The sequence below is a fragment of the Poecilia formosa genome, unplaced genomic scaffold (genome assembly GCF_000485575.1).
Source record: "Poecilia formosa unplaced genomic scaffold, Poecilia_formosa-5.1.2 Scaffold97, whole genome shotgun sequence".
Classification (NCBI taxonomy): Eukaryota; Metazoa; Chordata; class Actinopteri; order Cyprinodontiformes; family Poeciliidae; genus Poecilia; species Poecilia formosa.
In genome coordinates this window covers 1,112,777-1,128,059 of record NW_006800036.1, presented here as the reverse complement: position 1 = coordinate 1,128,059, position 15,283 = coordinate 1,112,777, and the positions used below count along the sequence as shown (strand labels likewise).

At 40.7% G+C, this 15,283-nt stretch overlaps 1 protein-coding gene across 16 annotated transcripts in view; it reads right to left on the bottom strand.

Annotated features, from left to right (window-relative positions):
- Positions 1 to 113: 113 nt before the first annotated feature.
- The window catches only part of ppfibp2b (PPFIA binding protein 2b), a 67,225-nt gene continuing 52,055 nt past the window's right edge, over positions 114 to 15,283 (bottom strand). For 4 of the 16 annotated variants that reach the window (XM_016674527.1, XM_016674535.1, XM_016674536.1 and 1 more), the window contains 23 exons: positions 14,345 to 14,473; positions 12,379 to 12,490; positions 12,164 to 12,196; positions 10,821 to 10,882; positions 10,656 to 10,731; positions 10,495 to 10,577; positions 10,339 to 10,406; positions 10,189 to 10,254; positions 10,049 to 10,109; positions 9,209 to 9,256; positions 8,063 to 8,225; positions 7,255 to 7,287; positions 6,509 to 6,541; positions 5,767 to 5,902; positions 5,565 to 5,684; positions 4,857 to 5,007; positions 4,415 to 4,526; positions 4,244 to 4,332; positions 4,005 to 4,127; positions 3,591 to 3,716; positions 3,318 to 3,506; positions 2,340 to 2,534; positions 114 to 291 (listed from right to left, as the gene is read on the bottom strand). In XM_016674527.1, coding sequence (XP_016530013.1) covers positions 121 to 291; positions 2,340 to 2,534; positions 3,318 to 3,506; positions 3,591 to 3,716; positions 4,005 to 4,127; positions 4,244 to 4,332; positions 4,415 to 4,526; positions 4,857 to 5,007; positions 5,565 to 5,684; positions 5,767 to 5,902; positions 6,509 to 6,541; positions 7,255 to 7,287; positions 8,063 to 8,225; positions 9,209 to 9,256; positions 10,049 to 10,109; positions 10,189 to 10,254; positions 10,339 to 10,406; positions 10,495 to 10,577; positions 10,656 to 10,731; positions 10,821 to 10,882; positions 12,164 to 12,196; positions 12,379 to 12,490; positions 14,345 to 14,473 — 2,379 coding nt within the window. In that variant the 3' untranslated portion in view covers positions 114 to 120. Of the gene's footprint in view, positions 292 to 1,340; positions 1,451 to 1,620; positions 2,535 to 3,317; positions 3,507 to 3,590; positions 3,717 to 4,004; positions 4,128 to 4,243; positions 4,333 to 4,414; positions 4,527 to 4,856; positions 5,008 to 5,564; positions 5,685 to 5,766; positions 5,903 to 6,508; positions 6,542 to 7,254; positions 7,288 to 8,062; positions 8,226 to 9,208; positions 9,257 to 10,048; positions 10,110 to 10,188; positions 10,255 to 10,338; positions 10,407 to 10,494; positions 10,578 to 10,655; positions 10,732 to 10,820; positions 10,883 to 12,163; positions 12,197 to 12,378; positions 12,491 to 14,344; positions 14,474 to 15,283 lie in introns of those variants that run through there. The other 12 variants (XM_016674529.1, XM_016674537.1, XM_016674533.1 and 9 more) reach the window with 9 other exon arrangements.

Here is a 15,283-nt window from a genome sequence, read left to right as displayed (position 1 = left end):
CGACTGTCGGCAGCTAACAAAAAGTACCACATTGTTTTCTTGTAGAAATGGTGCTACAGTCTTATTTTCACAGTGTTTTGTCATTCTGCTGATCTATTTTTTTTTTTTTTTTCAAAATAATCAGCAGAAGTTTCCATCTGAAAGATTCGAGCTTCTGCTCCTGCAGACAATAAGCAGCAAGCTGCAGGAGACATTAACCAGCAGCTTGTGTGTGTTGGGGCTTACTGTGAGGTTGTTGATGCTTTCAGACAAAGCTTCTATTTGTAAAATGGTGCTCTCTGCTTTCACCATCTGTAACACACACACACATACACACACACGCACGCACGCCTGTAACAAGTCACTATTGTAGACATACATGGCTTCCAATAAAAATACTTGATTGTAATGCATGAATGCAGTTCCAGACAGAAGTCTGTGTCTTTTCATCATTGACGTATATATCGTATTCGTTTTGAATTTTTTTTAACTACACAGTTAAACTCCTGTTTACTCTGTGTGCTGGTGATACAACAAACATGTCCAGTGATTTTTAATAAAACAAATTTGGTGCCTTCATTGCAGATTTTCTCAAATTCCCACAGCAGAGTGAAGTAACTCATATCGGCTCGAACCTGTACATAAATGCCCACGAGTATGGATTTAAAATCCATTTGAGTTGCCTCTCGACCACATGCTTTTTGTAGCCATCAACAACCTTTCAGCACATTTATATCTGGATATTTAAATGCTTTTTGTGGTAGAATTGCTGAGGTTTATTTGCATCGCTTGGTTTCATGAGTCCAAAGTTTAGTATTCTAGCTGATTAGAGATTAATTTGAATAATTTATGTCCTTCTCCATTTTTACACCCACTTTGTACAAAACCGACCATGCTGCTACTGCCACCGTACAGTTATGCTGTTGTAATGTTTAAAAACCTTGCAAAGGTGGCCCAGAATTGCTCCTTGCTGAAGCGGTTAAATGCTCAGTCTTCACTCCGTTTGACCGTAAAATGTTTTCTCCAAAAAAAACGTTTAGCACAACCAAATGGTCAGCTGCAAAATTTTTCAGCTTGAAGGCGTAGAGTTTAGCTGAAGTTTTTGTTGTTGTTTTGGTTTGTTTTTTTAGGTCAGCACATTCCCACTCACTGATCAAATAAAATTCAGTCTTGGGCATGTCACTCTAGTGTTTGGGTTATCAGGCTCGTGTGGAACGAATTTTTCAATACAACCTCAGAAACCCAAAAACGAGTGGCATTCATGCCAATGAGTGCACGTTAAGCTTTTGGCTGAAACTGCATATGCAATCTGAAATGGAGGTAAAGTCCTACTTTGCTGACTGGAATCGGGATTTTTGTACCTGCAGCCGCATTGTGAGCCATGCTCATGCACTTCCATGTCACCTTTAGCAGGTACGCCATGGTGTTCAGGGCTCTGACTGGTTAGTGGAGGCTGAAGGCATGATGGCCACTGTGACGATGAGGATGGTAAAGATGAAAGCAGGTTAGTGGCTGATGCAGACTGCTGAAGCATGCTGCCACAGTAAATTTGTCTTTTTCTTCATTTGATGGTGGAAATGTATAATGCAATGTGATTCGTGAAGAAATACTATAAAAATGAGACGATGTAGAAAGAAGAGACAAATTTTACACACAAGATTTATTTTACTTAAATGATTTTTTTTTTTTTATAAATCTTGACATTTACAATTTTATCTTAGCAAAATGTCTTTGCTATAAAAATACTATTACACTCAGTTATGAAAATAACGGTATAAAAATCAACAATCGAGGTATCAAACAAAATATGCTGTAGTATCATTAGTCATGTAGTGACATAAATATTAAATAATATCCCTCCATATATTTTATGCAAATATTGCACAAGTTCCTCTCAGACTGGTAGAATTTATTTATTTTTTTTAAATCATGCAGAGGCCGACTTCTATTGAAAAAGATCTACTGGTGGCGCATGACAGCCTCAAAGTGTTCAGTAAGGCCGTTCATGTACGTTGCATGAATTTTTGGAGTTGATGCAACAGGAGTCCAGAGAAAGGCCTTGCCTTCTTGCGATGGATGGGTTAGGTGATTAGGCGAAAGTCAGAGGTCGAGTTAGTGAGGCTTATTGTGAAGCAGATGTTTATCGGAGCGTTTCCAGGTTTCTGGAAGAGCGAGGCACAGGGTCGGGGGTGATGGATGGAGTCTAAGGGAGCAGGGAGAGGTCGGGCTGCAGTCAAAGGAAGCAAAGCAGCAGCAGTAGGGGATATCTGATTGGATGATGGACAGCTCGAGAGTGTCCGTGGCGTTATCGCTGGGGTTATTCATGGTGACGTGTCAGCTTTGCTCTCCTTGTGCCCCACCTGGTCCCGGGTGGGCTCTCGGTCCAGAATGGGACTCAGACCTCTAAAGCCGGCGTACGGACACATCTGCACCCCGTTGGCCATGGACTGTCCTGACTCGGGCGACGAAGTCTCTATGGGACAGACGTAGTCTGTGGACTCGTCCGGCCGTCTCCTCCTCAGGTTTGTCAACTGAGAAAAGCCCAACTTCTTTGGCTGTAGCAAGGAGAGAAAACAAACAAACAAAAAAAAAAACATTTAGTCTTCAAATTAAATTGCACAATGAAAAACGTTACAAAAATCAAACCTTTAATTTGAGGGCGTTTATTCAGAGGACAGAATTTATTGGGAAATGAGTTTCTAACAAAGCACCGGTCCGACAATTACAGGTGCATCTGCTTGCTACAACTTTTACTATTAGGTCTTTTTCTCGTTCATATCCAATGGGTGTTTGCAGAAAATGAAATACAGCAACATCTGCAGAAGTTTCATCTAAGCCACTGCAGACAGAAACCCTGTAGCACAAAATGCAACTACTTCGATCAGGGGAGACAAAACATACATTCTCCCTCTGACAAATCTATTTTGGGGTGATTTCAGCTCTGTGGTTTATTTAACATACAGGCTTGTATATAATATGGCTTTAGCATGGAGCTTTAAAAATGCCCAACTATTTAAGACCCTAAATGGTTCAACTGCAAGTTTTCTAGTAGATTATTATTGCATTTTTATTGGAGTACTGAAGGACTCAGAGCTGAGGCTGCAGCATCTTAGAGCCTTTTAGAAAAAAAAAAAAAGCAGAGGATCCTGGATTCACACCACACTCGCAGGATTAAACTGAGAAGAGCTCAGAGCTTAAACTGAGCTGACATACCGACGTCTCACCGCAGATTAAGGTGTTTTTCTTCATGCACAAAAAAGGAGACGGGTTACCCGTGTGTGTTTTCTTGTATATGAGGTGTTTTGATTTTCAAAAATAGTATTTTCTCATTTTCTTACCTTGACTTTAGCTGTGATGCTGAGTGGGGAATATCCTGCTGCTTCGGTGTACTCCCTCTTCTCCTGCTGAGCCTGTACTCCCACCAGGTTATTGAAGTTGGTGTTCAAGTGGCGCCTCAGCAGCGTTTTTTGAGGAGAGATGTTCAGCAGCATGGCCATTGTGTCGGAGTTAAACCGAGGTTCCAACATCTATTTGAGAATTAAAAAAAAAAAAAATTTTTATGTTTTCTTCATTTATTTTTTGTTTGACCTGCAGTAACGACGGATGCTCACTATCAGCCCTCCGTGTACACCGCTGCCCCTCAGGTTGGGCGCGTACTCGGCCAGGTCCACAGACCTCAGCCACTCCATGACCCTGTGGTTGGACCACTGCACCACTTCGCTGGGGTTGAACTCATTCTGAGACACAGAGGAACAAGAATGAAGCAGCTCAGGTTGGAATAAAATGTTTTTTGTTTGTTTTTTATGTCATGATAAAAACGCACAAGTTAAGGCCTGATTTGAGTGTCTGTTAACCATCACTTTAATAGAGGATGTCGTGAAATCCTTATATATTCACCAACAGAGTGGTGCAACCATGCCGATCCAATTCAAACACACATTGAACGCTACATTGTACCTACATAAGGAAACAAATGAAGCTTTTTAATCTTGACAGACGTTTTTGCACACACAGGAATCAAATACCTCATTTCCAGGTCTGCGTTTAAGGCAGTTTGGGTTAAATCTGTTGACATGAAGAACATGAATGGCACACTTGATGCTGAGATGATGCAGCTGGCTGGTGACTTTGAGAAACAACAGATCACTCTGAGATGGGAAAGAAGAAAACAGAGCAGGTTGTTCATCCTGTAAAAGCAAATTAAATGTCCCTCGTGCTGCTTTGTGCTGGGTGAAACCTTCAGCTGCAAATAAAAAGAACTCACCACAGTGAGGTACTGCAGCATGTGTCCATCCACTCTGCCATCATTAAACTGATCTTTGTACTGAGGGAGGCCGATGTCATCAAGCCAACCTGGAGCAAAAAGTGGATTTATAAAGGAAACCCATTGGGAAACAGCTTAACGCAACAAAGTATTTTGGAATTGATTACATACGAGTGACCCAAACATAATCGAGCTCTGCAGATTTATCTGGCCGTTTGCTGCAGATGCTCTTCAAGGACAGCTGGAGCTTCTTCCTGTGGAGTGGATTCTTGATCGCTAGCTCCTGCAGACAAAATGGAAAGAATTAAATAAAAAAATAAAAACCAGGTCGGCTGAGAACCAAAGAGGAGTCGAGCTGATTTATGAAGCTCATGAAACAAACGGGCAGCGTTTGTAATTAAGAGCAGTAAAATTCACATTGATCAAGATGCAACTAAAAAGCTGGCTGAAAAGCAGAGATGGGCGTAATTAAATGATCAAACGGGCTGACGGAGGCAACGATCAGACAAGACGAGCTGAAAATTACACGGATACACCTGCAGACATTTCAGATTGTTAGTGCCCCAGATAACATTCGTATGAAGCGAATAAGAATATTTTGTGCATGACTTACCTTCTCTAGGTCGTGTGGGGTGGCCGCCAGCAGAGTCTGACCACTGCTGACCCAATGGTGAGCGAGAACGCCATACTGACCAAGTCCGATGTCCTCGAGCCAGTCGCAAACCTGCTCCGTGCTCCACTTAGAAAATGGCAGCTTGAGATCTCTGGTAGAAAGACACGGCACAGTTCAAAAGTTTTCAAATGAGATAATGTTTGTTTTTTGTTTTTTTTTGTAATGCTTGCACACGACAGGAACAGTCTGCCTCAAGTGAAACCTTCTCAACATGTGTGGGAGCCATGAAGTGCTACATAGTTCCTACACTGGATCATTCCACCATCCCACTGTGTTTATGGCCATTATTTCCCCAAGCATGCATCCATGAAGCAACCCCTGAGTTTGGTGACCTTTAAACTGCATGATAACAGTTACTTCCTGCTCCACTCATGGCTGTGCCTGTTGCAGATGCACCAGCTGCTTGCAAACAGAATCATTTATATATCCGTCACTCTGTTCCAGCTGCACTAAATGATGTCCAAATACGTCAAACGTCTGTGGAGGCTTAAACTTTTTGACCATTCATGAATGTGAAACTGAAGTTATCTTCTGCTGGTGAAACAGCAACTTTTTCACTTCACAGAAGTTAAATGCCACAACTTAGTTTAGTGTGTTTTCAGTCTAGACTTTTGGTTGACTTTATTATAAAATAAATAGATTGTGCACCGTGCTTTCCCTGAACGGGCCAGTCTCGGCCCAGCTGTAGCTCGGAAGCCTCCCCTTTTGAAGTCTCCCATCTCTGGATCGTGAACCTGAACTGGGCTGCCCGACTGACTGCGACGAATTCTGGACACAAAAGAAACAACGATACATTTGTCCTTTTCCATGCCCACTTGTTGTGTCTGTTCTGTACAACTTTGCCGCTTACCTTCCCCAGAATTTCTTCATGCCTCTGTGACTCTTCCTTTTCTCAGGTGAGACAGGCGACTGTTGTCCAGAGTCCACTCCAGAGGACAGCGGGGACTGATCTGACAGCATACACTCTTCCAGTTTCCCTGCATGGTCTGACAGGCATAAACGGCACAAGGACACAAATCAATGCAGTTTCATTTTATTTTCCTTGATTCGGTACGGGCCGAAAACCGTAAGCTCGGGTTGAAAGACAAGAGCAACCTGTAACAAGATTCAAGCTTGAATTAGAAAAGTCCATTTTCTACTCTTCCAAAACTGGCACATTAAATACATAAACCCCAAAAACAACCTTGAGATGGCTACCAGATGTGATTTCAGGGAATTGTGAACCGACAACAAAGATGGGAAGGATCACAATGAGATGCGAAACGACCATGCAAACAGAAGGCAGCAACCACCAACAAAACATGATGGGAAACAATATCTGAAAAATAATCAGAGTTGAACAATGGAACTTCAAAGATGAACACAACAGCAAAGATATGCAAAGAAGTCACAAAGTGCCAGAAATGATCCTAACTGAACAAACTCAAGAACATAAACACTGCAAAAAAAAACTGCTGGTTTAAAAAAAAAGAAGAAGAAAAAAAAACTCCATGTTTTGTGCAGAAATAGCTTTCTGACTGTAAAAATAACTCATTCCAAGCAGGACGCTTTGAGCACTTTTAGTCATTTCCCTGATGAGATGCAGTACCCACCAACATCATAGAGGTCATGTTTCCCTGGAGATCCTGAGACAGTGGCGGTTAGTGCAGCGAGAAAAAAGCAGGAAGAACAAAGCAAAGGCCAGCATTAGTCACACCTACTTGGTCTTCAAAATAAATGCTGTGTACATTCTCCTTTTTTACAGCTATGGACATGCAGATTTATGAAGCTCTGCTTTTTCCATTTTTAAACTCAAGTTAAAGCCAGTGTTAAAAGTATCTGATGTTTCAGTTTCACTTTCATTTCCAGACTTACTTTTTCACATTAATATCTTGCTCTGAACTACAGAGCAGACTGTGACAGAAAAAGGAAGTCAGTTCATGTCATATTTGTTCACTTTGGTATCCTTTTTTCAGTCTGATCTGCCCACATCCTTTAAGTCTGCACTCTTCGTCCTCCAGTAGCCCTTTGATTTGCCTCCTACTTTAAGCTCTGGCTCCATAACAACATAAACAGTGCGGCGGCCATGAGCTTGTACGGCGAACTTAAAGTTTTAGCAAATGCTGATGTCAGAGAAGGAGCCAGGGTTTATCATCATCGGTCCTCTCGAGTCAGGAGGGAATCCTACTAATCCCTAGCTTTAGAGCTGCTTGATCCTCAGTGGAAACCTTTTCCCAGTCTGACTGTTCACTTTGGAGGCTTTACTGTGACAGGGAAAATCCTGTTTTCTCCCGGAGCCTAAGTGCTGTTTTTGTTTCCCTGACTTCGGAGCGGGAACAACAGTGAGGACATACAGTACCTAAAGCTGGTGCGCTGGCACTCCTGCACCGAACTGTTGTCAGAACAAAAAGACCAATCCGTTAGCAAGATGACAGGAGAAGGGGGGGAAAAAGTGAAAAAGAGCACAAACATGAAACAGTTGAAGCAGAGTAGGTCAAAAAGAGTTGTACATGGAGATTATAATTAGGTTTTTATATAAAACAGTTGCTTGAAACAAGCAAACATGAGTTATATATGCTCTGTGTGTTAACTAATATCCTGCCAGCAACAAAGCCAGTTGGGCACCCAATAGGTTTTAGCTTTTCCTCAAATGGGAAAAACATGTTAAAATTGCACAAGCAAGACCTCTATGACCCATAGGAGTCCCACTTTATAACCTGAGATGACCTGAATCTGAGAAGTTGACAAGTGGCCTTTACAAAACAGAAGGACTTTAAGTCGGCCCTTTTTGTCCATCGTCATAAAGTAATACTGTTTAAAACAAACAAAAAAGTCCCCACTTGCATTATCCAGGATATTTATACCAAATAAACAATGTTGCTTTGTCATGACACAAAAAAAACAGCAGTAGCAATTTTTTCTCCCTTCCTGTCAATTTATTGACAGTAGCGTTATGGTACTTTTTAAAGTTTGTGGATTTAGGTGGTCTGCCAGGGCTGTAGCTCTCCTTGTGGTAGACAGAAAGCATGTCAATTTAATGAAATAAAAACGTTCCACTGAATGACAGACCATAGAACACGCCAGTCCACAGATTTGCTTGTTTTAAAAATAAGATTACCATAAATCCATTCATATCATCAGGTTGAAAACATACCATAAATACTCACCCAGGGTGTAGTCTTTGCTGTGGTGGTGGGCAGGGGAGAGCTGGACAGGAGATAAATACTCTGTCTCTCTGCCTCTGGTGCCGTTTAGCTCATCCTTAGATTCTTTCTTTTTACTCAGTTTTCCTGGCAGAGTTTGGTACTTGCTCGGCTCCATTTGTGGACTCTGCAGAGTAGAAAAGCGTACAATTTAACATTTTTAAGCCCTGGTTTGCGATCATTTTAAATCATTCACCGTTATCTAACAACCGTATATATATGTGCATATAATTTGTTGTGCCCATGATTCACAAAACGTGTGGCGATCCTCCTTTTTAACAAAAACCATCCTCATGAACACAATTGCTATTTCAAGTATCTCTAGCTCTGATATTCTCTTAAAAAGCATGTTTTATCCACTGAATTGTGTTTTGAGTCCATCTTTCTTAAGGTGAGATGGCCTTCCACTCCATTGCATAACAACATGTCCTTTGGAGGTTGAATGTTTGACGATGCAAGAATCTGAGCAGGCATCAAAGTCAGTGGGGGGCTCTGAAGGAACGACTGGAGAAAGGCCAACAGACAGAAACAGCTCGGAGGCAGCGATGATGCCGAGCTCTGCAGACAGCCTCTTCAGGTAGGTCTTGGCCCTTTTGTTTGTGTGTGTGTGTGTGTTTGCATGTGCGTGTGTGAAAATGTTTTTCTCCTGGATGTCATGCATAGGAAGCATTTGCTTCTTTCATAGAAGTAAAAAAAAAAAGAAGAAGAGAAAAATCAGGTTGCAGTTCATTAGAGATCAAAAGGCCAAAGTGCAGCTGAAGTGTCATGTCACAATGTTTTGGTGCAAGTTAAGTTTAGAATTGGGGACACATTTGGTGTATGTAGGTTTTTGTTTTTCTTTGCCATTATTAGTTGAAGATCAATTGTAGCCATATACATATAAAAATAAAAGGAACAGATTTTATTTCTAAAAGGTGACATTGCATGGAGCTCAGTTTATACAATTGTGTGCAACTGTTTTGTGGCATCCCTCATTTCTTTACATCCTATAAAAAAAAGCAGCGAAAGCCAAAAGAAAAGCTCTACAAACTGTGGAGAACTATTTAGCTTTTCAAAAAGCGGTGAAGCTCGCAGTGCGAGGAGACATGTCGACATGCAGCGGATCAGTACCTCTGCCCCTACGTCTGATTCAGTTTCAGCTGGCTGGATCACTCCAGCCTGAAAGTAACAGAAAGAGAGGAGGAACGAAAACATGCAAACACACAGAATTAGCAGGTTAGCAATCCCAGAGATTAAAAGAGTGTGGATCAAGTCAGGACCTCTTTACAAAGGATTAAGACTTCGCAGTAAAGAAGAAAAATCAACAAGAATGTGGACGACCTTTACAGATACATAGACTGTCTTTTCTTGGCTCTGTCAAGAATTTACTGCAATACTCAAACTATTTTGGGAAAGCACAAAACTGCACAGGGAGGTCCTGGTGGTCCCCTATCGGGATGGCAGCACATTGGTGTTTTGTTGTGGCATGGTGGGTTTGCAGTGGCAACTTATGTAGGACATGCAACCTGTTCAAAACAGGATACATTGTTCATCAAGGGAATTTGAAGCAGGACTGGTCACACTAGGCTTTACCTAAAACTCCAACTTCATTATAGAAATGCTGCGATGGCAGTAATCAAAGTAAGTTAAAATTCTTGCCACCATTGCTGCCAAACTCATTAAATCCAGCAGAATTCAGTAGACAGAAGAAGTCAAACAACAATCTACACTTATATATATATATATATACATGCAGAGAGAACATTTTCTAAAACTTTCACCATCCAGCTACATTTGGAAACCTTGGATACTGGTCTTAATCCAGTGTAAAGGGGCCCTTAGAAAGCGCTGAAGTAATGTACTTCTAGGTGAGATATTAAAAAAGAATGATAGGAGCAAATATAGAGAGCTGCATTTGGTTAATAGATTAGTTGCAGAGTTTTAAAAACTGATTAGTATCGGATAAGAGACCTTTTGAAAACATCCACTTTGCAACTCTTCGAGACTGCTGGAGAGTAATCTGTGTCGATGCCTGGAAAATAAATCAGGATACGTTTTAGAAAGCTTTTAAACTGTTGCAAGTCAAAGTGATGAACTGCTGCAGAACTTACAATGATCCATTTAAGAAACTTGCATCACCAGTAGTCACCAACGAAGTTTCCATAGAGTTCTGGAAACTGAAAGACATGGCAAATGGAGTTAGTTACAGTAATCAAAATCTAGTCGGAGTGTTTCCTCTGAACATAAAAAGCATTTTTTACCTTGAATCAAGTTCTCTCTGAAAGGGAGATGGACACAGCATGAGTGGAGAAGATCCCCTTGATGACATCTGTGCAAAAATAATAAAACATTCATGACTTTAGACATCAAACTTCAAAGCCACTATGCAGACTTTCTTCATTTTTGCATATATTTACCTCTGATTTGATGATATCAGAATGAGCTTTGTGTGTGATGGCTTTTAACTTCAAGCTGCCACTCAGCTCCTCTTCGCTACTTCCTGTTGGTTAACATCAGGAATTATTAAAGTTACGTTGTGGGTTGTTTATAAAAACCCTACACAACAAACACGCCTTACCATGTGTAAGTGACATCATTTCCCTCACTTTTCTGTATTGACCAAGCAGGATAGTCAGCTCCTCTATACGTCGATCCTGTCGTCACCAAATTCAAATAACATGTTTGTTTTTTTTAAATCAAAGAAATACAACCATGATGCCAACAGTATAAAAACTTAATTCACCTTTTCATCATTTGAGGCCAACAAAGACTCCATCCCCACCTTCAGCCTCTGGTATTCTTGGTCTAACAGAGTGAAAAGGAGACGCTTTCAGTGGGATCTTGGACAGCTCTCATGTAAGTTTGTTCACGCCGTCTGATGGGTGCCTGGAGCCGTGTTGCAGACAGATGTGACAGCCATGCTAACGCGAATAAACAAGCAAAGCAAACGCATGGTGACAGCACAAGTGGCCACACACCATCACCTGGAACAAACAGTGCAGTCTGATGACAGAGTAAAGACGAATGAGGTCAACACAAAAACCAGCCTGTATTCACTGTCCCATAAGCATCCTTTAAAATACTGACACACGTTTTAAAGGAAACTGAAAAGGTCAACTAAACTAAGTTTGGTTTAGTTGACTTTAACTACCACTAATTTAGAGCTTCGTTACAAAAAATATCTGATGTCTGTAGCTCCTCAACTGTGCCACACTGAAAGGGGTTTTAATAATTGGGGCTTTGCATCATTTTTGTTGGAACAACTGCTTCATTGCATTCCTGCTAATTCAAACTAAATCTGACATAAACCGATGCATTTTGAAATAAGCTGGTAACTGGAAGGCGACGGCTTTCAGATCGACTAGCCTGGTGGAAATAAAAATATATACAGTTTTACAGTCAGTGATGCCACCATACCTAGGCACTAATAACTTTAAAAATAAATCAAAATAGATTCAAATGTTTTCTTACACATCTGTGCCATGTTTCATGCAATTTATTTATATTTTTTTAAACTTTCTCAAACCCTGCTGTTAAAATTTCAGTAAATTTTTTGTTCAAAAAATCCTGATATTAGTAGGTAGAGGAAAAGTGTCAGAAGTATTTAAATGACTGTGTTGACTCTCTTGAGTTTTGTGTCTGAGAAGAAGTGCTGTGGAATATATCTGATTTTAAACTAGTTTTTTATTAATATGATGACCGTAAGACAATGATTTCCTCTTATTTAATTAGCTAGATATTAAACTTAACACAGTCAAACAGTGGAAATTCTGCATTTCTGTGTTTTTATTTTTACCAACTTCCTAGATTCAATTGAACCTTATATTTTCAACTAGCAGACATTACTTTTTACAGTGTGCTGATTTAAAAGGATGCAGGAAGTTTTTGTGCTTTTTAAATGTTTTGACACACAATCTTTTCTGGTCCGGTCTCAAATCAAACAGGTCTCCAGAGGCCAGATCAATAAATTATCAATTACTTCCATTGTTTGTTTTTTCTAATTTGCTGAAATGTATGTAAACCTTAATTGCAGAACGTTTGGTTGGAAACCAGATCCACGAGAACATCAAGCTCACCATGCCTTACATTTGCTAATCAGCTGCTTGATATACACCTCCTCTACAGCAGAGGGCAGCAGAGAGTCAAGAACAGGTAAAGTACTTGTCAGAGGAGAAAGGGACAGTTGGTTATGTGTTAAGAGTAATCAGAACTGACAGTCTTGCATTTCGCTGGCTGCCTCTCACATCAGCGCTGACTGATGCGAGCCTGTGAGGGTGAGTCAGGTTGTCAGCCGTGCATACCTCTCTCTGCGTTGTTGTTGGCGGTGCCGCCTCTGGCCAGCAGCTGGGTCTGCAAGCATTCGATCTCCGTGTCTTTAGAGACCAAAAGCTGCTGCAGCTCTGAGATTTCTGCCTGTGAACAGAAGCAAAGTAGATAACTGTGAGCTGGCTTGGAGTTCTGGGTCACTAAATATCAAAATGGGTTTGAGGTGACCAGTGTAGCTGTAGTCTTGGCTAACCAGTAGCAGATACCTCAGTGAGCCAAGGAAGTCTCCCATAAATTTTCGCTAAAGCCAGGTGAGGTATTTTACTGTTCAGCTTCCTGTAAACTTTATTTTCAAACAGAGTTTTAAAAAAAATGGAAGAATCCTTCTGTGGCAATGAAATTTGTAACATTAATAACCATCTGACAAATGTCACCTCTAACAGTCAGTAGTATGGCCAATGGGTCCCGGTGCTCCCTCCCTGAAAACTCTGGGGCCAGGACGTCTGATTTTCATGGTGATTTTAAATGGAGAGAATGTGTGAATAATATATTTTTAGGTCTAGCCACTGATTCTCAAGATACAGTGACTCAGGCATTCAAATAAAGGTTTTTTCATCTAAACCGTTCAGTTCTAGCGCTGACTTCACAATTCGGCTAAAAGGTGAACATCCACCTGAATCGCAAATCTTTTGCACACAATAGGATTTTTTTTTCCTTCGGGGATTGACGGAAGAATTCAGTTTTTGTCTCATCAAACTTCCATTTTCCACCTATGTTTTATTTGGTTTTCAACTTAACAATTATGTCATACTTGAGTTAGTCTGTCACACCAAATCCTAATAAAATATATTGAAGTTTGTTGTGGTAACATGACAAAATAAAACTGCATATGACAGTGGTACAATAACTCACAAAATCGAAATGTAGCAGTACTAGAGCCCCAGCTGAAGGTTATCTGAGGGCCCCGTCTGGCTACTTCTTTGAAAACCTACTGTACGTGCCCTGAAATAGTTTGGAAGTGGGACCAAAAGCAATGACTTGTCTACTAATTGCTTCCACTGGGAGACGACCCCAGTGGAAAGTCTACCAGCTAAATAAATAATTTCACAACAAAATTAACAATTTCTTGCATCTTTGGAGCTAAACAAAAATGAGAATCTAGATATTATTTACATAAAACAAGGGCATTCCTGAGCTAGTTGATCAGCGATGTTAAACAGTTTAACAGGAAGCGCTCATTGTTGAGCTGCGAAAAACAGGAGTCAAAAAAACAGGTTGATGCACAGACGTTTGTGGTTATTCCGGCATGCTATGAATGTAACTTAATGCCTCTTAAATCTGCTTTTCAAAAGAAGCATTGATAATACGGCAGAAGTCTAAAATGAAGGAGGAAGCGGCTAAAACCACAGAATAATTCAAAGGGCCCACAGGCTCCACAGCTCATAGTTCATAGCTCATGATGTTTCACTTTTATTTTGGTGTATAGAGAGGTGAATAAAATATAGTTTGAAAACAAGTAAAATGATTCTACCAGTAAATGAAATTCAATGAAAGTCATTTGGATTCAATGCTGCTTCTTTACCAGACGTAGCAGAAATAAAACCTCCAGGCCGACACAGCTGATGCGTTCACAGCAGCATTATACGGATGTGATCCATGCAAACTTGCATATAAAAAAGTGAGGGCAGGAAAATTGATCTTAAGGAGTCTGTTTCTGGACATAATAGCACATAGACATGCTAACTTCAACTTTAATAAAACTAAAAGTAAATACATAAGAGTATTGACCAACATTAAGTTACCACAAGGCAGGGGAACAACTGAGTTCATCAGAGAAAAGAGAGGCTGTAAACCTAAAATAGGAACACTGAGAGCAAAGAGAGACCGCACTGTTGGAGGAGACCTCAAAAAGAAGAGGCAGGCGGCAAATTGAGATAAAAAAAAAAAAGAAGAAAACTCATAAAAGTGATGGGAGCGAAGAGCAGAAGGAAGAGGAGGCACCTGTGCGCTGCGCCAGCGCTCCTCCCAGTGCTGCTTCTCCAGCTGTGTGTGCTCCACAGTCAGCTTGAGGCTGGACAGCTGGGTCATGAGCGACTGGTAACACACATGGAGAGAGTAAGAGATGGAGAGCTGGAGAGGGGATGGTAGGAAGAGAGTAATCACGAGTGAGGGAGGGGGGAAAAGTGAAGAGAGCAAGCCACAGAGAGGAGTTAATTGAGGAGGAGAAGAGAGGACAGAGAGTGAAAGAAGGGGAAGGAGAGGAGGAAAGGAGCACTGTGAGCACAGAAAAGCAACAGCAGTTTGACCTTCAGATTAATCAGGAGGAAGCAACGTGTTAGAGATTTTTGTTGTCGTTTTTAACTTTGCTGCTCAGCAGGAAAAAAAACATCCACAACTTATCTGAAGCGGTGAAATAGTTTTAAAAAATATGGAATAGATTCAAAAATAGGAACGTTCCAATTTGAAACAAATGTAGACCAGCAATGAACTTGCAAATAATTTAATTGCAAGCTGACGCAGCTACAGCGGCACAAGTGAATCGACCTTCTTACAGGTATTTATTAAGCATCAAATAGTCAGTGCATACAGCGAGTTAGGGTGAAATATTACAAATAATTAGCAGTTTTATTAAGGTTCATTTTGCATTGGAAGGTGGCCGGGCGGTTGATTCTAAGTTTCACATTTTCACCTTAAAAGTTACAGAATTTCCAGACACAAATCTTCAGAGCTCTTCGTACATTTCAAGCCATTTTCATAAATCAATTTGTTGTTTTTACAAAACTCCCAGACTTTAAATGTGGAAGATGGATTTGGTTGGATAAATAGATCGGGATTAATTAATTCCAATTTTAAGCAGCTTTAATATCTGCACATCCCGCATATTGAGCCACAACTTGATGTGACAATCTGGCTTTATTTGAATCAGATGTGCTTCAAAAA